The sequence below is a fragment of the Homarus americanus genome, unplaced genomic scaffold (genome assembly GCF_018991925.1).
Source record: "Homarus americanus isolate GMGI-L3 unplaced genomic scaffold, GMGI_Hamer_2.0 scaffold44003, whole genome shotgun sequence".
In the NCBI taxonomy this organism is placed as follows: domain Eukaryota; kingdom Metazoa; phylum Arthropoda; class Malacostraca; order Decapoda; family Nephropidae; genus Homarus; species Homarus americanus.
The window spans coordinates 370787-392534 of NW_024721005.1; the positions used below are offsets into that span (position 1 = coordinate 370787).

The 21748-nt window shown below is 36.3% G+C and overlaps 1 protein-coding gene across 5 annotated transcripts in view; it reads right to left on the reverse strand.

Annotated features, from left to right (window-relative positions):
- Window positions 1–3111: 3111 nt before the first annotated feature.
- The window catches only part of LOC121861306, a 115769-nt gene continuing 97132 nt past the window's right edge, over window positions 3112–21748 (reverse strand). For all 5 annotated transcript variants that reach the window (XM_042358953.1, XM_042358952.1, XM_042358950.1 and 2 more), the window contains 10 exons: window positions 20422–20486; window positions 19542–19660; window positions 18231–18334; window positions 17385–17513; window positions 14864–15006; window positions 12502–12653; window positions 11857–11956; window positions 8739–8839; window positions 7801–7968; window positions 3112–7587 (listed from right to left, as the gene is read on the reverse strand). In XM_042358953.1, the coding sequence (XP_042214887.1) occupies window positions 7345–7587; window positions 7801–7968; window positions 8739–8839; window positions 11857–11956; window positions 12502–12653; window positions 14864–15006; window positions 17385–17513; window positions 18231–18334; window positions 19542–19660; window positions 20422–20486 (1324 nt within the window). In that variant the 3' untranslated portion in view covers window positions 3112–7344. The remainder of the gene's footprint in view (window positions 7588–7800; window positions 7969–8738; window positions 8840–11856; window positions 11957–12501; window positions 12654–14863; window positions 15007–17384; window positions 17514–18230; window positions 18335–19541; window positions 19661–20421; window positions 20487–21748) is intronic.

Here is a 21748-nt window from a genome sequence, read left to right on the forward strand (position 1 = left end):
ACTCTTAATGAAATTAATCCATGTACTGTACATGTAAGCAATTATCACTGTTTTGCTGAATAGGAAAAGCTGTTGTCAATATCACAGGCATTTTAACATGAGAAAGTTTGTTGAAATCACAATTCACATCTGAAGAAGATGCATTACTACTAATCATAAGAGAAATTACCAAATGTAAGTTACTGAAGAAAGAGAAGCTAATTTCTTAAAGTACAAAGGTCTGAGGAATGAAACATATCACATGAAAACTTGATCAACAAAAGCTGAGAAAGAAATATACTGTAAAGATAGGATGTGGTACCTAGCTTCTTGTCTTATTCACAGGTTTCTGTATATATACAAGTGATCGCAGGCACCTTTGTGCCCAGTGAAAGTTTGAACGCTTGTGCTTGGCTAGCGTACAGCGAATGAGGGTGCGCAAAGTCCGTAGACTTACACCGTTTTCCATCGTAAATAAAACGGTTAATTAATGCCTTCCTAAAGAAACCATCGACCATATATATAAATATATATATATATATATACAGTATATGTATATATATGTATATGTATATGTATATATATATATATATATATATATATATATATATATATATATATATATATATATATATATATATATATATATATATATATATATATATATATATATATATATATATATATATATATATGCCCCATAGACAGCCTTAAGCTAAATTTAAAAACAAAATAATAATAATAACCAAAAAGCAAGGACTGCGGAACACTTATCCTGCAGGCAGTACTGCCTTAAAGAGTAATGCTCTGTCGGGCTGAGCTACATGGTTTACTAGTTTAAATGTCATTATTAATAATTCATATTTTATAATTCAAACCTCATTACTGTTTACTCATGTGACACAAATTGTTAGTCTAGAAGAGGGATGTGTCTGTTGATGCAGTTCTTCTTCTGCTTCTCTGATTGTGTTGAAATACTGTACAGAATTTATTGCACGCTTATGATGACCCTTAGAGGCAATTATATATTAAACATTTCACTACACAGGATATTTCTTCATAATAAAGAAATATGAACATTAGTTTTCAATCCTATTGCAAAGTTTCAAGAATCACTTAATAACTCATATTAATCAATATAAATATTAACATTTTGAGACTTGAACATAAGAGTTTGTTTCTCCATTCATAAATAAAAACTTTCCATTCCTGACATAATCAGAAGATATATTATGAGGAAATAAAGTGCCGTCAGTACCATAATTCCAGTCACTATATCTTGACATACTCCAACAGCTCTGTTGACTGTCACAAAGGACATGGATAGCTTTACATTTATATATCATTATAAAAAAAATTATGAACAATAATAATCAGTGACTTTAACTGAATGTTTTTCTTTGTATGATTTCAATTGTTTGCCAAATACAGCATCTAAACTCTTACATATAAATTGGCAAAAACCCTCAACAACTGTTAGGACTTTTAATCATTGATAGCAAAAAGGTGGCTCATTACTTCTCATGGCACAGCATTGTGACTCATTTTCCAAACATTACCAAAGACAATGAAAAGTTATCACTATCACTGAATAAATATGGAATTACCCTGTATTAATGTTTACAACTAATCTTTCCTTGCTTTAAAGATGTCACTTTTGGGTGGTATAAATCCTGCCAGATTCACACTGGCAGTCTAATTTCACGTTTACTTACACCATGAAAACACTTTTGAGAAAACCTGGAAGATGAACTGACTTTTAAGTACACATACATGATCTTAGAAATACATAGAATATTCATTCACAAATATATACACAAGAGAAACCCAGGGTTAATAATTAATTTTTTACATGCACATACACCCATAAACATATAGACAATCGTCTATATACAGTTCCATTATATACATTATCGAATGTACATACATTCAAAGTTGTATGACACAAATAAATGTCATGTCATATGGTTTTACATACCACATACAAAAACTTATAGTACATAGTAGATACAGTTGTACCTGTCACTGCCTCTGAGTATAAGCCAGCTACACAAAGAGACACACAACATTCTCTTGGATTAAGATAGCAACACAAGTTGTTACCCTCTGTATCACTTCTAGTGTGCATTCAAGTGAGGGAATACTGTACAGTCAAGCACTTGTCTCTCAACAACTGCCACCTTAACTGTCAAATTGTGCAATTTTGTACAGTCTGATTTCATTTAGGTAATAAAACCTTACCTACATTGGTAATACACAAGAAGGCTAATGAAGAAATTTACTACAGTATATATACCCAGCAATTGAATGCCATACTGTACTGAACTTCTTTGCCATGGTAATGTGCTGACTCTCATGTGTATGTTTACATCTGTTGTAATTTTCATCTTATACAACAGTTTATTGTAAAGTTTTCAATCATGAATTACTTATTATATTAATTTCATTAGCGATACATTCTACAGTTTACATATTTCACTGAATATGACAGCAAATAAATTTGTGAAAATGAATTTGTTTTACCAAAATAGTCAAATCTAAATTTTATATCAACTTCCAGATGACCCATACACTCATCACCACCATCATTGTGTGTACTTATCTCACATTTTAAGTAGAATAACACAGGGAAAAACTTGTGTAAACATTTACTGACACCTGCATGTACTTAGACTTAACTGGATACTGTGAAACACCTACTGAATGTTTCTACATGTTTGCTAGCCAGCTCAAAGTTAATTCAATTCCCACAAGCTTGTGCACATAATTAAAAGGAGGCATGGCCTCTGCATGTATAAGTACAGTAGAGCCAATCGCCCCACACACACAAAAACTATAGATACTTCAGCAATATAAAGATCCACATAAAATCTTAAAACATCCAATAACAAATAAATTTCTTGATGTCTGAATCATCTTTCTGTAATATTCTTTATCACCAAAATCTGAAAGTTAAGCAGTGACAAAAATTCACATAGCTATGTTTATTAAAGAACCAGGATAGCAATGTAGATGATCAGGTAAGTAAATCACAGATGCAGTAAAAAGTCCTACATGAGACAGCAAAGATAACTTACTACAGATGCACAAACTGGAGGAGGCAACAGTAGGTAATTACTTTAAAAAATACCCTCAAGATATCAACCGGGTGTCATTATTAAAGTGATAAAAGAGTAAACACTGCATTTTTCATATTAAAAGGCATACATCTTACATTAAGGTTTTCCATTAAACCATTTTGATTGACTGTTGTTGCACAGAACAGATAACAGGACTGTGAATGGATAGGACTTATGGTTAAACTGTGTTGAGCACATTATGTGAAAATAAATCTTGTAGACTGATAAATATAGTACAGGGTACTGTAGTTCATTTTTTTCATCAATAAATGTTTATAAACTTATACACTTGTTTTCTTGATTAAAAATGAACCATTTTTCACTGGACTTGTTTCTTCATTAATTGTACTTTGTTTTGATTTTTTCTTAAGAGTAAATTATATTTATCAACTTGGCCCATCCCATTTTGGATACAACTTTGTTCTCCTTAGTTTACAAATTATTTCTACAAACATTAGTCACGATAAGATCTTTACATAGTTATTAGCCAAATATGTAAAAGGAAACTTAACAACCTTAGGGAATTATAGGGAAAGTTTGCTTAATATGTCAACATAAACTATATTCATTATTACTGTATTCCTAGCCTTAAACAGCCTGTGCTAGATTACTGCAAAAAAATTACTTGAAACTGTCTAACTACCAGTATGAGCACTAACACACAAAAGTGAGTGTAAGTGCAGTACAATATAGTGCAACACAAGGCATTTATTAAATTCTCAAGTACTGTAGTCAAGACCTTTGTTACAGCAAATGAATCTTAAACTGGGCAGCTTAAGGATAAGAGGTTACATTTCTCCTTGAGGCTGGCTAAATGGTCATCATTACATTGTTTTATACTTTCAGTAATTAAGTAATTGGCACTGCAAAAGGCTTGATTTCATACATGTTTACAAATATGAGTACAATTACTCATAAAGCAGGTATAAACATTTAAACTACAGTAGCTTGGGTGGTAATCAGGAGTCCACTTCCAATAAGGCCCGAGTCCCTGCATAAACCCTACTTCATGTACTCCTTCTGTTTCTTACTCACTGACCTATTGCTATATCTTCATATCAGTATTTTAAGCAACAGGAGAATCAATAATACAAAAATACAAATTGCGCTTTCATCATTCCATACTTTGAAAATACATAAATCAGAAATTGCAACCATAAAAGAAAGAAAAAACACAACATACACGGAACACAAGACAAAGTGATTGTATAGTAAATTGTAGCATGTATCTATATGTATGTCTGATCCTGCTGAGCATCACTGTTTCTTCAAGGGATTAACAAACTGCTGTATCAGTGTTACATTATGATGTACTGGAGGTAGTGGCTTCTCGGTTTCAAAGACATCATGTATTTCCAGTATAAATAAACCTGTATTCAAAGGTGATCATAATTAGCAAGGGTGTTTAGAACATTGTCATTAAATAATTTTTAAAACAGTTAAATGAATCAGATCCAAAGTAGTCAAAATCAATACATTTTTTTTTTACTAATAAGATAGTGAATGTGTTTAACCAATAGTTATAAAAGTAAATACCAAATAAACTTGGTAATAATTAAGACAGCATAACAAAATACTTTTTTATGATAACTTTTTAGTCATATTACAGTAGTATACAGTAAATGTTATCATAAAAATTCTCTCATCCAAGAGAACATCAGCAACAAGGGATACAAGTAAGTATAGTATTTGTCATCAACACTAAACATCACCCAATTTCTGTAAAGTTCATCATTTATGTTGTGTGTACAGTTTCCCATAAGCAGAGTTAAGAATTGTACAGTACTGTATGCAGTAACTTTCCACGAATGATATTACTTGAGACTAATTTTTGTATTTTGGAACATTCTGAACTATCCCTTCGAGTGTCTATTGTAATTTTAAATGTAAATTAGTGTTGACTGGCTTCTATTATTTTGCAATTGTAAAATATTTATATCTGTACACGAGCCGATCAGTGGTGAAGAGGATAAAAGTAAGTAAGTAAGGTATTGTAGTGTGTCAATTATCTGTCTCTCCAGGATTTGAAAATCTCCAGATTCCAGCCATTTTAACCTAAGTGCAGGTTAGTTGTATACAACTCAGTTGTGATGAAACCAGGAATGTAAGGAAACAGTCAACATTAACCGTGATGCAGTTGTGTGTGAGGCTCGAACTAAACCTGTACAAACTATATCTGGTCAGACAAAACCCACACTTTGGTGTTTACAGTATAGTGATTTACATTGTGATTACATTATACTGGTGCATTTTGAAGATATAAAACTTTTTATCACATGCTTTTTTAAATGAATGAAAACAGCAGTTATAATTTTTTTTTCTATCATTGAACAATACTAAGATGCTGATACAAGTATCAGAGAGCATCTCTATGTGAAGTAGATCAGTGATCTGGTTGTGTGAGAGGTATGCATGGAGGCTACACCCTTATCGAACCCTCCATCCTTCCTCTAGGAGAGGAGGTAAGCCTGGAATCTCTGACAGTGTTCAACGCTTCCTCTCATAGAAGAGAGGAGGTACACTTGGCTTCTATGAAGTCTGTCACATTGCAAGGGGAACCTACAAGAAGTTTCTGTAGTGAGATAAGCAATATACAGAATACTGTAGTACGTACCTCGAATGGTCAAAATTAACTCCCGCAATATCTAGACATCAGTACCTTTTTATAAATACAGCTCTTAAATTAACAGTTATGTAACTCATTTTCTGAAATTATTGTAAGAATTTATAATTATAATTTTAGTACGATAATAAAAAAGTGTATATACAGTACATCATTCTAGTCATCTGAGGACCACATCCTCTAACCTTCAGCTTATTTTCCTACACTTTATTCAATTCACTATTTTTATAATTTCTAAGACAATTATTTCCAAAATTCTGAAAATTCCTGAACCTGTTTTATTTATTTTTATTCCAAACTTGCTAGATAATTGATATTTTCTACTTTTATCTTCTTCGCCACTGATTGGCTCGTTAGCCACTTAGCGGTCGGCCACATCTCTGATGGCAAATACTGGCCATGCACTGGCTCCTGAATATATCTAAGCCTGCTCCAGTGTTGGTCAAGTCTGGTCTTGAACCAGCTCAGACTTGGTGCCATTGGTGCCATCGGTTCCAAGAGTTCACAATTCTCACTCCGAAAAGTTTGCCTTCACAGTTTTCTGGACTTGTGCCTGCATTATGAAACATCTTCCCCCACATGGCATAATCTACTGGTATACTAGCAGCCTGTCAGTTGGGCTACACACTTGACTCTTGACTGGTCTACTCATGGTCCAATAGAACAAGTACTAGACCCATGAGTTGGTACAATATTGGTATCTATTGACCTATGTGTCCTGACCTCTGGTGGCACCTCCCTGTATCATTTCCAAATACTGGTGTCTTCGAGACTCTCGCACATGTGTTAAAGAATATTACATATATGAAAACCTAAAGATCAGATGTCATAGATATTATCTAAATGACCCAACAGGGGAACTACTGGTACATCTGTTTTTAGGAAGATTCAATAGTTCTGTGCTATGATGAATTCCAAAGTCATAGACCAAAGTTGTGAATGTAATTTCCTACACAAAATAACCTAACAAGCTATGGCCTGTTGTCGGGTCACAACTCACCACATGACTAAATCTGTCTCTTGGCCTGGGAGTCCAGTGTTACTGACTATGATGTTTCCTTAGCTTTTATCTTGTTACCCAATAGGACATCATAGTCTTCTTTACTTTTATTAAAATGATATGAGACAAATCTTATATAGCCTACCTTACTGCACTGCTTTTTAAAATTGATAAAAATTTCTTCATCTTCAGTTAGAATCGTTCTTTGTGTGTGTGTGTGTGTGTGTGTGTAGATACTTATACCTAGCTAATGACCAGATGGTTCAACTTTACATTCATCAATATTTTAAATTAATATAATTATATATAATGCATATTTTTCATAAAATACAGTATAAAAACACAACTATTCACAGCATAATATATACAAACATACACAAATAACAAATGTACAAACAAGCAAACCAAAGTCAGAACACGGGTTCCCTTAAAATAAGAAAAACAATGAACAAAATGAGTACAGTAGTGTGTTGGGAGACACACTTCCCAGAAACACAAAAATATGACTGACTGAGGAACAAATGAATTGTAATCACTTAATGAAAATAAGTACATTAGAAAAAAGTACAGATGACTGAGGGTAAGTAGGTCAGAATGGCCTTAACTACCATATCATGAGGTGGTCAGAGGATGCTAGCTGTGCCATTCCTCTGATATTTATTCCTGAGTCTTGTGAGTGTGGATGAAGATTCACTACTCAGTGTGGAATGAGTGTATGTGAGAGGCCGGTTTGCAAAGCGGCGCTTGAGGGACGTGATGGGTCGGGTTTCATCCTCTCGCCATCTCCTCCAGTTGTGGTGTTCTATTGGGTCCTGAGGTCCCCAGTCACCCCACTCTCGTGATGACTGCAGTGAGGAGGCCACTTTCTGTGTGTGCACATAGCAGATACAACCATTAATAAACTCTGATCCATTTTGTGCATGCAAAGTTACAATATAGAACATCAATTGTTCTGAATTTCTGCCCATTTTTCATGTATTTATTATTAAAAATGTAAACAATATATACAGTACTGTCATATAAATAACAAACAACAGACCAAGCAGCACTGGGTTTCTAAAAAACAAACAAATACTTACATCTATAACACCATATGCCAGCTGGGATTTAACCACATAAATGGCAGTGATGGGAACAGGCAGCAAGACCAGTGCCCGCAGCCCCCACACCAAGGCTGTCCTCCACCCTGGGCCATCAGTAACTGCCACTGCTTGTCCATCCAAAACACTAGCCCATATTACAACACCCTGAAATATTAAACATTTTTGAAATATAGCCTTGTCCAACATAAGCCCTGGACTTACACTGAAATTCCTCAGAAGAGAATTCCCAGGTTGACCAGATGACCATTTGGTTAACAAAACATATCGTGAGGGATATGCAGAGCAACTTACACTGAAGGGGCTGGGAGCTAACTTTGGTTATGGGTTATGAGTGTATGGACATAATTGGCACCATAAACAATTGCAAAATAAACAAAACAATTGGATCATCAACATAACTGAAATAACTCTTACAATCAAAATCCAAGGAAGGCTGGAATCCACTTTACTATATAAATAGCACAAGAGCATTGTGGCAAACCTGAACATATCCCTAAGTGCAACATAAACTGTAAGCACAACTTAACAGTGTTAAGAATCATAACTGTCAATAACATGATCTGTGTTTAGCAGGGAGATGGATGAACTTAAGGATGGTACTGAAAATCCCAGGTACCTGATGGCAGTCATGGGAAGGTTTGCATATGAATGTTGCTGTAGCACCAGGATCCACTCACCTTTTAGCCCTTCAAGAAAACTGTTGCTTCTAATCTCCCTCTCTATCAGTGATGATTGTGATGGAAGAAATTAACTAATCATACAATATTAGTTCCTGCCATCAGTGATTTGGGATCTAGCCTGGGTCAGAGCCTGTAGGACTCTGTGGGTCTCCTTAGACTGATGTCAGGTTATATCAATTGCTTAAACATGAAGCTTTGAAGTAAGTGATGCAGAGTAAAGAGTACAGTACTAACCAAAAGGGAAAGTGGGATAAAAACGCCCCAAACAGGAATCCACAGCCAGCTGACGGTGGCCTCCAACATGAATGTAAAGTCCTTGCGAACTTTATGGATCCCTGAAAGATAATAATTTTCTTAATTAAGTGACAATTAGAGGACAGTGATGAATAGAGTACAAATGATGATGACTTTTGCAAAATTTTGAATCACCTTTATGCACATAACAAATCACATATTAACATACGTATCTAAATCTGCCTATCTGTGCTTCATTAAAAAAAAATCGTGTACAGAACATAAATCAAATATCATAATTTTTTTTTTACTCTTTCTAGCTTTTTTCTCAAATATAATGCAGTCAGCTGAACCAACACCAAACATATGACACAGATTCTCTCTTCATTTGCTGCTATTCATTCATTCTTACTACTGAAATTTATGTGTTCTGCTATGGTATTTCAACAATAAGGTCTCAGCAGCATCTCTATTTAATGCCATGCATACTGCTGCTTCCAAGATGTTCAACCTCAACACTTCTAGTGCATCCTTCAACCTAGCTTTCCATCTCGCTACTTCTGGCAAATGTCAACTCATTAGAAGTTTATGGAATGTAATGCCAACAAACTCATTTAACTCACTTTCTGGGAACTCTCAACTTCAAAATAGACTGCATTTATTTTTTCATTCCAAGTATGAATGCAATGATGTTTTCTTTATTTCATTATTTAAGAAGTAAAACAGAAGCTCAAAGAAGTTGTGCAAGTGTGTGTGGCTCAATTTCTCAATAATTACAGTGTTCTCCATTGCAGTACAGTACAGTATTTTTTTTCTTAATTTATAATTTAACCTCTTATAAGTTTACTAACCATTTGGCCAGATGATCTGTTCTTTGTAATGTTTTTATTGCCCAGTGTTAATACATGAGGAAAATAGAGTACCCTGAGGAAACCTGTAATGTTTGACTGGGTACCATGTGTGTCCCAGGCAAGGGCTCAAACCCATGAGATAGTAGTGAGATACACATACACGCAATACTGCTGTACACCAACACACTTTATTTGTTTATTATTGACTTATGATCACTGTGTGCACCAACAGTTTTCATTAAAAACATGGTGGTTACAGGTGTTGGTGGTAGTGGTGGTTGCAGGTAAAGTGAGTAATGGCAGTACACTGTTTCTCATGCAAATGTACTGCCAGGCACAAGTGATCAGCTCACATCTAGAGCCTCAAATTTGTCATTATGAGATATTGTTTTCTTTTACCTACAATAATTAAATGTAGCCCTACAACAAGATGTTACAATAAAAAAAACGCATTAAGAAAATTGAGAGGCATGTATGTTTTTACAGTCGGCCAGAGCCACCCACATACACTTATACACATAAGTGCAGTACACATAACCAGGCTTCCCAAGTTGTGTAATCACATTTCAGTCACAGAATTATTATTCACAGAACCTCTTAATTGATAGTTTATGTAAAATGTCCAAAAATAAGTCTCATAAGGAGAGAACAATGAGTAATGTTTTTCTCCAATTAAATTATATATACTGTAATACACATTGGGAACATTCCAGATATCAAACATAAACAAAGACATAGTATAATTTTATGCCTGTTATTTATAAGATTACCTTATTTTATTTTTCAGCTTTTGTTTACCTATAAAAACTAATTTAAATTTATTTTACAATTTAATTTGTAGTAAATTGTGAATATCCAGATGGTGGGTATCCAGGGCCAAAAGAGTTATAATTAAAAAACACAAATGGGGCTGCTCTACACCAGGTATTACTATACTATACCTGGATATCTTTGGGTGCTTATCATAAGTTATTCATGCAATTTTAAATCGTTCCAATTCAAATTAAACAGGTGTTAAATGATCTGTTGAAGAATCTTTTCACAGTAAGGTACTATTACAGATGATTGCATGTTTAGGAGCATCTCACTATTTTTGTCCTTAAACTTTATCTTCAAGAGTTCAGGAGGAAACCAGGGGTGTCAGGAGGGTCACACTGGACAACACCCTCCTCATACCTGACCTAAGCAGGGGTCAAATACAGGTGACAGTGGTGAGAGTAAAGCCCCAGGTTACATAGGTGAGAGTAAAGCCTCAGGTTACAGTGGTGAGAGTAAAGCCTCAGGTTACAGTGGTGAGAGTAAAGCCTCAGGTTACAGTAGTAAGAGTAAAGCCTCAGGTTACAGTGGCAAGAGTAAAGTCTCAGGTTACAGTGGTGAGAGTAAAGCCTCAGGTTACAGTGGTGAGAGTAAAGCCTCAGGTTACAGTAGTGACAGTAAAGCCTCAGGTTACAGTAGTGAGTGAAAAGCCTCAGGTTACAGTGGCAAGAGTAAAGTCTCAGGTTACAGTGGCAAGAGTAAAGTCTCAGGTTACAGTGGCAAGAGTAAAGTCTCAGGTTACAGTGGCAAGAGTAAAGCCTCAGGTTACAGTGGCAAGAGTAAAGTCTCAGGTTACAGTGGCAAGAGTAAAGCCTCAGGTTACAGTGGCAAGAGTAAAGCCTCAGGTTACAGTGGTGAGAGCAAAGCCTAATACAGTATTGTACCACTATTATCACAAACACAGTCCAAGTTAGGAAGAGAAATGAGGGTTATGAAGAAATTAAAAGCAATAGACATGATACTTTACCCACAAATGAATGAAAAAACCTTCTCAAGCAAAAAATACCCCCTTAAAGTGTGGCCTAAAAATGATGGAGACTGACATGCTTTTTAATAAACACAAATCCATCAACATTCACCACAGAGATTATTTATGGGCTTATTGAGTTATAAATACAGTTCCACATTTTCAGAAACTCCTCATATTGACTTGAGGCAATCAGTAATGGTTATGATGAAAATAAAGGGATGAACAAATGATTTAAAGGTAAAGTAAGTGGAGTAATGCTCATAAGAAAAGGAAGAAACCCAAGTACAGTATTTCAACGCATGCAGACTGAAACAAAGTTAATTTTGGCTCAAGATTTCCACACATTGTAAAATTTTCATAATCAATAACTCTTTCACCATCATACACCCTGTGGTAACAAACAGTATGATCCTATGTACTGAAAGGACACAATGTGGTTCCAAATGTTACAAGTGTGATAGCCATGATGGCAGGTACTCACCATAAATGGCAGTAATGGCAAGAGTAAGTGTAAAAGGTGGCCACAACACCACAGGGGTCAATACATCGCCGTCCAGCAGGGCCACAACTGCGGCTCCACCCTGTGTTCAACCCATTAATGTCAGTTTTATCCTACACTTTAGTCACAATATCTATCTAAACAAACAAACAACATACTGTATTAATAAATGTATCTAATATGTAAATCATTTTCCTATGTTACAACAATATAATATGCATACCAAAGAACAAACTCAAAGATCTACAAATTAATACTGACCATATTCACACAATGGTAGTCTCTACTCTACAAGAACAACAGTTCACTTCATTCTGGTATGACAGATTCTATGAGTAAAAAAATACTATACTACAAGCTATGATGGACCAAGTTACTGGATTTTCTTATAATGACAGCACTAAAAAAAATGTAATAAACTATATGAGTCTCTCAGTCACATGGCAGCAACAATCAGCTAATTTAGAAATACTTCAAGACAGTTTCTAAGGACAAAACACACAGTATTCATAAGGAGAAGTCTGGCTGGTTATCTGGTGGTCAAATGGTAAGTCTAAACTACAGACATGAATGGGACAAATTAGCAGTTAATGTGAGATCTCATACTGATAAGACTGATGAAGTTACCTTAGTAACTGAGGGTGTGGCAGCAGCTAATAACAGTGGTAATAACATTAATGCCACAGTGGGTCGGGGTAGGCAGTCACGTGCATCTCTCAGTGCTGCTATCAGTGTGTGGACACACACAGTCCCTGTTGTCACTCCACTACACCAAAGTCCTGCAACAATACTCAGTTTTCATTAAGTGGGTTCAATCAAAATTTTGTCATTGAGCATGAATATTTTTTTGAGCTTTGACACACTGGCTCCTGAGCCTATATGAGTGAAAATAGAATAAGGTTGACAGATAGATGGATAGACTTAGATCTAAAGGTCACAGCATGTAGGCTGTGAGATCCCAGGCACTATACATTACTGTATACAATACCTTTTCTGTGCACCTTCACAGATACTGTACTGGAAAACAGCTACAAGTAGCACTTTTCATCCATTTGCTTCTGGATCAATAAATTCTGAGAATCTGCAGTTGACTAAAAGTCCAGTGAGGATGAAAGGTTATCCATTAACTTAAGGACTTGGAACACAGCTTTAGCCATCAAAGGAACTTCATGTTCCTACCCTATTCAGTTTCCTGCCAAATTGCAGATAGACAATATGGCATTTCTCAAGTTTGTCTCCTTACAAGCTGGCAACTTCCATTATATTAGAATACAGAATGCTATATCTATAACAAGCATTGGTCTGGAGCTTCCAACACACTCTTATTACAATAATCTGACACTTTAAGAGGGTAAAGATCAGGAAAGTTTGGGTACAATATTAAGTAGGTTCACTTAAGTTCAGAGGAACAAGTGTTCATTATTTTTTATTGGTACAGTGCGTCCTCGCTTAACGTCGGGGTTACGTTCCTGAAAACGAGACGTTATGCGAAACATCGTTAAGTGGATAAATTTTCCCCAAAAGAAATAGATAAAATATGGGAGTTACATTCCTGAGCCTCCCTTTGCCCCATGAAAAACATTACAAGGTACAGAAAATCATTGTCAATTCTGTAGAAAATAGTATATAGAACTACGGTACTAAGTTTGTATTAGTACTCACTGATAGGCGGAGGTGGTAGAGTGAGTGTGTGGTGAGTAGTGGAGCGAAGGATGATGATGTTTGGAGCGTAGGAGGAGGGTGGGAACGGAGGAGGGCGGGAGAGGAGGAGGGTGGGGAGTCACTGAGACTCTGCAGCTGCCGCCTCCTCCTCCTTCCTGAGCTGACTGGGGTTCCTCCACCGCTGCTTGCTCCTCCTCCGTTGTTGGCGGGAATGCCTCGGCAGCAACCGTATCTGAACTGGCAGCTTCACCAGTCATCTTTATGTTGTGGAAGTTATACCGACGCTTAAATCGTTGAAACCAGCCTCGGCTGGCCGCAAAGGTCTCTTCCTTCGATCCTTCACCCTCTGTTTCCTTCATGTCGTCAAACAAGGATCTGGCCTTATGCTGGATAACCATAAGGCTCACAGGGGCAATGCGTTGATTCTGGTTCTCCATCCACATTGCCTGCATCTTTTCCACCTTCTCTATCACAGTGCTTCTAGTACGAGTCGTCTCAGTAGCACTCAGAGAAGAACCACTTCCAGCACTAACCATAATCTTGTCAGCGTTGGTCCGGATAGTACGCACCATTGAGGGGGTTAGACCAAGCACAGCGGCTATGTCCACAGCACATTTCCCTTTTTCAAATCGGGTTAATACATCCATTTTCGTAGCCAGGGTAATGGTCTTACATTGCCTGTTCACTACACTAGCATCAGTAGCACTTGATGGGTGCTTGGAAGTCATTTTGAATGGTTAGAGTACAGTTTTAGAGCAAAAACACTTAAGCACACACGAATGATGTGAAGTCGTAACAGAGACTGACTTGGCGTCGCTTAGGGACGCTGTGACGTTCCACGAATGAGGGCAGCGCACAAAGCCGTGAGAGCGTAGCACGGGTGATGCGATGTAGAAAGTAGTCTGTGACGACACAAAACGACGTAGTATTGGATCACTGGGACATTAAACGAAATTTTGGTCTCTAAAGTTCAGCGACGTAGTACCGAAACAACGTTAAGCGGGACGACGTTAAGCGAGGACTTACTAAGTTTTAATCAATTTTTCACGATGATAAATAACCTTTGCCAGCTATCCTTGGTCAAATTGCCTTTTTTACTATCACTGTTGTATACCTGCACTGTCTAGGCATTTAGGAAACTGTACAGAATACAGTACTCCCATGGCCTACATACAGTGTATACCTACATTATCTATATTCATGTTGAACTGTATAATTGCATAATTTATATATGGTACCTGCCTAGTCAATTGTAAACTCTACTATGCGCTCTATCTTCCTTATATTATTATTAATTACCAGCATCATTGATATAGCAAAACCTCACCTATGAAGATGAGAGTTGACACCAGCTGTCTCAGCCACACGAAGGGAAAGGTGACCACACCAATTAAATGGGAGGCTGTAATGACTGCTGCTCCAGTGCTAATACCAACTGCCTCTTCAGGGGTTGTATCATTGGACTCATTTCTGTTCATAGAAAATCACTTTCAAATTGTGCCTAATATGTTATATATATAACAATACTCTAACAGTTATAAAGACAACTGTATAAGTACATAAGCTAATTAGTGGCAAAATTAAAAAAACCCTACTTTTGCACAATATATAAGCACATTGCACAACTATATCACTACAAACACAATAAAAACTTGTAGAAATGGAACACTAATGAAGAAACTATTCATTCAGAATAATTCAGTACCCTATAACATGATAAAAAATACAGATGATGAAATATGTATGTCAATAATTATTAATAATATAATTTTGAAGACAATTTAAAACTATTTAATGACGAGTGTACATAATTAAAGTTTTCATGACATATTTGTTAATGCCTTGGATGAAGGACTGTAGCATGAAATCCCATTTTATAGCTTAGGGTACGAGACAAACAAGAGGGCACCTACTAAAACAGCCCCTGGCAAAACCTGCCTTATACAGAGGAGTTGACTTATCTACTATAACAACAGGTTACACTGCCTTGTGGATCTGTGTAAACTATTGTATGGTAACTTCTTACTCATTGTATTAGTGTTGAACCAATGCTATCAGTTCTTGGTTCAATGGTCATTTTGAAAGCTATTTGGGTTTTGGTTCACTGGAATGATAATCTACAGCAGCGGTCCCCAACCTGTAGTTCGCGCCCATAGAACATATTATGGACCACTGATCTAATGGTGATAATGGTTGCCCATCGTGTAACGAGGATGGCTGGCCCAAGGGCCACCTAGGCGTGAATTTGTTTGAGGTGTAGAAGCTGTCGCCAACACAACAACAACACCCTGAGTTAATGAGTTGCATGACCTAGTCTCAAGGAATAGTCCAAGAAGACCGGACAACTCGCCAACTGCACTGGCTAACCATTAACCCTGGAATACGATCTGCAAATCGATTAACATCCAGGTACCAATTACTGCTGGGTAGACAAAGGCAAATGGCGTAAAGAAACTTGCCCATAATTTCACCCTGCCCGGGGATCTAACCCGGTTTCACTCTCTTGCGAGGCGAGAATGCTGACCATTACACCACAGGTCGCCAATTACAGGATAATTCACTGCCCTCAACAGTGAGGGCATTATACAAAGGTAAACAAAAGACTGAGTAAAATCTGCTTGTTATTGGGAGGATTCTCTTAATAGGGCTTCTGATAACCCTGTTTTTATCCTACAGATAAGATACTAGTTAACAAAATACGATCCCAGACAATGAGTTGAGTTAGTTATATTTTGAGTCTAGGAGTTACCCTTGGTCACACGTGTATAGATAGTGCCAAAAACCACCACTGGTTGAACTTTACCTTACTATAAAAAGAAGGTTGTATGGTATAGTTGTATAAAGCTTCAACTGCTAAATACAGTACAAGTTATAAGCACAACTTAGCTCTGTTAAGAAGGGATGCTATCCAGGGAGTAACCTACTTTTAGCAAGGAGACAGCTGGACTGAAGCCTGGTGCTGGAAATCCAGTTTGGCAAATAATGGACATGTAAAATTTACATGCACAAGCTTTCAACAATAAGTGGTAAATTTCCACCCCTTAAGGCCTTTTTAAGAGTTAGGTTTGCAATGGGAGAGGTTTACAAATTCTTTGAATAAATACAGTAACTGTGTCCAAGTTTAGCCCAGGCTGCAACTCCCATCCTTGATGAGTAAACTTATGAGTGTCCACTGACCAATGCCAGGCTGTATGTAAAATGAATCATACAAAAGGTCCCACTGGAAGAGTACAAACAGTTGACTGTCAGTATTATTTCTTTCATTGTAAATATGCTAAAGTTATTTACTTATGGATAATGCCATGCAATAAAATTTTTAATATTTACAAGAAATGCACATTAGAAAAAAATGCACCTAATTAGACTTTACATTTAGAAGTTAGGAGAGTGGAAGTGTACGAAGAATAGCCATACAAAGGGTGAATATAGGTTTATGGTACACTTGGGACAAGAGTCTACCCCTAAGACAGGAGAGACAACGATACAGTGAAACATCCATCTAATGAAATATATAGAGATGATAGTCCGTTATATCGAGGCTTTGTTAGATGTGAAAACCCCATCAAACAGAGAGAAGTCCATTATGTAGAGGTTTCACTAGAACCAGAACTACAAGTACACTGATATTAAAAAAGTCAAGAGACAATCTTTTTTTATAAAAAAAAAAACCAATTGATATATTGTATTTAACAAATAATATGAACAGCATTACCAAATAAATGTATAGATAATGAATAAGATATTTTACAGACGAGAAAAATAGAGTAAAATTTAATAACCGGCATCCACTGAGTCTCTCATTCATACTTCACATATACAATAAGACAATTATGAACAAATGGGTATACCTGAAAGAGACTAAAGCTTGATCCACTGATAGACCTCGATCACTGGCCAGAATTGTCAGTTGAAGAACTGTAACCACTGACACTAATGCTGTCACAATTGCCAGCAATATCACTAAACCCCACAGGTGCCTGCAAAAGGGAATATTTTAGAATTTGCTAAATTGAGAGAAAAAACAAAATGCTTCACAACACAACATGACTCATATTTACTCAAGGAACTATAATTCACTATGCTAAACATGAAACACTGAAGTGTGAAATCGTATAGTGACTGAGGGGATTATGTGAGTAACCTGTTTGGGTATTGTACCCTTCAGAGAGGATATAAACAGTTGCTTAAAGGCAGTTTACATTATCCAGGTAGCAGTGCCAAAGAAAGGTGGGGGCAGAGAGGGGCACTTGTTCCTGGGTGTTAGGGGAACAAATTGATAACCAGTTTATCCAAAATTTATTATTCCATAAAACCATGAATCACTTAAAAATATCTTTGTTATATATTTGACATAAAATATTTGTATATCACTAGAAACACAATGCCAAAAGTGTTAATATTGTATAAGACCCTGGGTTTCTATGTGTACATTATTAACACTAGTAAATCACATCATAAATTTATCACTAAATATCTAAAATATAGTTCAGTAGCATTTATGATACTTTTCAAAACATCCCAATCACTAGTTACCTATAACGTGTAACTTTCATCAAAATATATTATCCGGCAACCTTCCAAGAAGTCTGATAATACAGGGTATGTGAAGAAAATTTTATGACATTTTAAATTATCATTATCCTAATCAACTTCATCAGTGATTGTTTTATGTTCTTTTAGAAGCTTGTTCTTACCTCCTGAGTGTGAATCTAAACGACCCCCGTGATGAGAAATTCATGAGGAGACCAACACCAAGGCCTATAGAGAGCAGCACGTGGGCCACTGCAGCGCACCACACCTGTTAGATACAAGTTCAGTATTATCATCATCTTTATGAAATTCTCCAATTGATGAATTTACAGAAAGATTCTGCTCAATCCTTGTGTTGTAATAAATAAATAAAAGGATACAAAGGAATGGCTTTTGGGAGCCTGACATAAAAACAATTCTTTACAAATGTGCTGAAAGCAATAGTCATTTCCTTGATAAAGTGTTGGGTATCAAGGGTTTACTGTGACATTCAAAAAAGGACAAAGAATAATAAAGGTTTTCAATTTTCATAACACAGTAAAATACCAACTTTTTGTACAGTACAATATATATGATTTAATATAACTACTGATTCTTGGGAATGGATGTGGTCCACTACCTATGTTTAACCCTATTGAGCTTTGATTGTTGTGTTTCGTGCCTCAGTGTTAACAATGTCTTCCAAGATACAATCAAAGGATTACCCAGCATCATGTACAAGTAATAGAAAACAACAAATGAGTTACTCAGACAGTAAACAAGAAAGTGGAGCTATCATGTTGAGGCAGGTGAGACTGTATGTATAAGCTTATGATGCAGTAAGGTAATACAGTACTATATAAGTTTTCTTTTATAGATATATTTTGTTAGGCAGCTGTTTGTCCTGGACCTTTTCCTGAACCAATAGTATTACCTTATCTTCTACTCTTATAGATGTGCTAAGGGTTAGATAATAAAATGCAATGGGAAGTGATTCTCAATGCCAGCAGAAAATGGCATTTTGGGGTGAAAAATGATATACAGTATCATAAAATTCTTCAGTAAATAAGGTTCAGTTACTGCTCAGTTTAAGGTCTGAGTCACCCTACAGTAACCCAAATGTCTGGATCAGACTACCTGACTCACACCAGTTTTGATGTCAAAGTGTAAAAACTGATAATTAGATGCAAATTAACTGACATAATGAGAACAATATGATGATATAGTGAGTGTTATGTGTAACCTTGACTTGCACTAGATTAAACCTATCTTGTCTAACTGGTACCTTAAAGATCCCTTTAACAATACAATTTATCCTCCCATACGAGTGTAAATACAAAGGACCCTTAGATTTAATATACTTTGGACATTTGCCTTATACAGTATTAGTACTGTAAACTTTCTCTCTGAACAGAGAGACTTAGCACAGTTTACATATAGGTACACATTATTATATTCTGACATAAAACATGCCTGAGAAACACAGTAGGTCTCACCCTTGGCTGAAGAAGTGTGTCCAACTGAGGAATGAGGAAGGGACGAGCAAGTTCCCACAAAGCTTGAAAATCTCGTTTAAAGATTTCTGTTAGTCCTATTCCAAGTTGCAAGCTCAGTCCTGGAAAAATGGTGGTATGTATACTGTATTATTAATAATAATAATATTAATAATAAAATTTAAAAATATACAATGCAAAGGTAATGGCTCATATAATATAAATTTACCCATTTATAAGCAGCTTGTTATTATCTCCTCTTGTGTATTAACCCCTGCCCTGCATGGTAGTGAACAATGCCAGCTGGCATCACCAAGACCTGTCTGAACTATTCAGACTGGGCAAATTTGTTGTATAAACTTGTCAGTTGTAATGTTAATCTTGTCATTAAAGTTGTTAAAACTAACTTAACCTGGTCTAGGTGATGGAGTATGTGTTCAGAAGGATGAGTACATAAACAGCTGTTTGAGGAGTGATCATGATGGGCCTACACAGGTGACATCAATTTTACTTGAGAGTTTGTCTCTGACACAGACAAATTTGCATTGGTTTAAGAGTGTAGCAGTGTCAATAGCTTTTGTAAATTGGACACAGATAGCAATAACTGGTAACCCTTTGTTAGCCATATCTAACTAGGCAGTGAGGGTAGTCCAGAGGTTGGTGAGGCATGACATGCCATGTCTAAATCCATGTTGGCTGTCACAAAGGATGCTGTTTTCTACAAGAAATGTTACCTACCAACCCTTCCCATCAACAATTAAAAACAAAGTTCAGAATTCCACAACAATCACATTAACAATTTACAAAAGAAATACTGTATAAATATAAAATTAAGTCCTGGAGCTACAACTAGTTATAGTCTTAGGTAAGGTACAGCACTCACCTATGACTGCCAGTGTTGCTGAGGCTCCAGTGATGCCAGCCATGGTGCGGGGGCCACAAGCAGCTCTGGAGAAGATAAATACATAAGTAAACACTGTACAGTATTTAGGAATAGTCATGCATAGAACCTGTATTGTCACACTGATAGATATTGATAGAGGGTGTAATGGTTAAAGCAAGAGAGGTGTCTACACTGGCAAATATAATTAATTATACATGAACACCCATTTTAAAACTAATAAATAATACTGTAAAGAGTCCCTGACAAACTTTGAAAATTGAGGCACTTGGACTGGAACCTCCTTTCATAACCAAACCTATATTGGGTTATCCATGTGATGCTTCAACGACAAGGCATACCAGGATCCCTGATTTGTGTGACTGGGACTATATTATAGAAACCCCAAAACAGCTTCTCTCTCTACTGTAAACACCTAAAATATGTGTTTTTTTGGAAGAGTTAGTTGCCACTCAGGCTGAGAGCAGAAGTCCTCCCCTGGTACACTAACGTGTATGCACTCTGCAACTCATTGCTATGATTACAAAGAGTTCCAATTCATCTCACTTTCAGCTCATCTCAGTATCTTAAGGAAGAGGATGGTATCTGAGTCACTCAATCCATGCCTGGAAATGGGAATTCAAGATGAATCCCTTTATTTCAACTTGTGAAGAGGAAAGATGAAGGTAATAAGCTCCACCAATTAGTAAGACACACTTTGCCCCAGAAACAAGGTTTAAAGAATAACTAAGCTTGCAGACTCTTGAACACCACATAGTCCAATGATGTAGTAAACTTAGCTACCAGCAAGTAACTGGAGATGAACACCTTTGCCAATTCCTGAGCTCATCTTTGAAGGATAAACTTCAATGACAAACCCTATAGGAAAGTGAATGAAACCAAACCACAATTACTTTATTGTCTTGTGAGCAAGGTATACAACCTAGCTAAGTGAGTTTAATGACTTTAACCATAGTACTGGAGATAAAAGCTCTAGACACTCTATGCTTTGACTGATGATTAAGAATCAACAATTGCTTACTAATCTGGCCTGTCAATGTAATTGTTTTACCAGGCAAAGTGAATGATATGATCCACCATCTGGATTTCAGGCCTGAAAATGAATCTCCTCAGACCTGAAATTAAAACTTTTACTTTTATAAAAACTTTAGAAGCCACCAGAGGTGACCCATGAAAAAGAAGCATCAAAATCAACAAGCCAGTTTATCCTCCTCAGTTGTGTGAAACTTTGACACCCTTCTCCCTAATGCCACAGCTAGGAGGTCCAGTGCCTTTATGGCTTCCTCTCCTATCCAAAAATTTTAAGAAT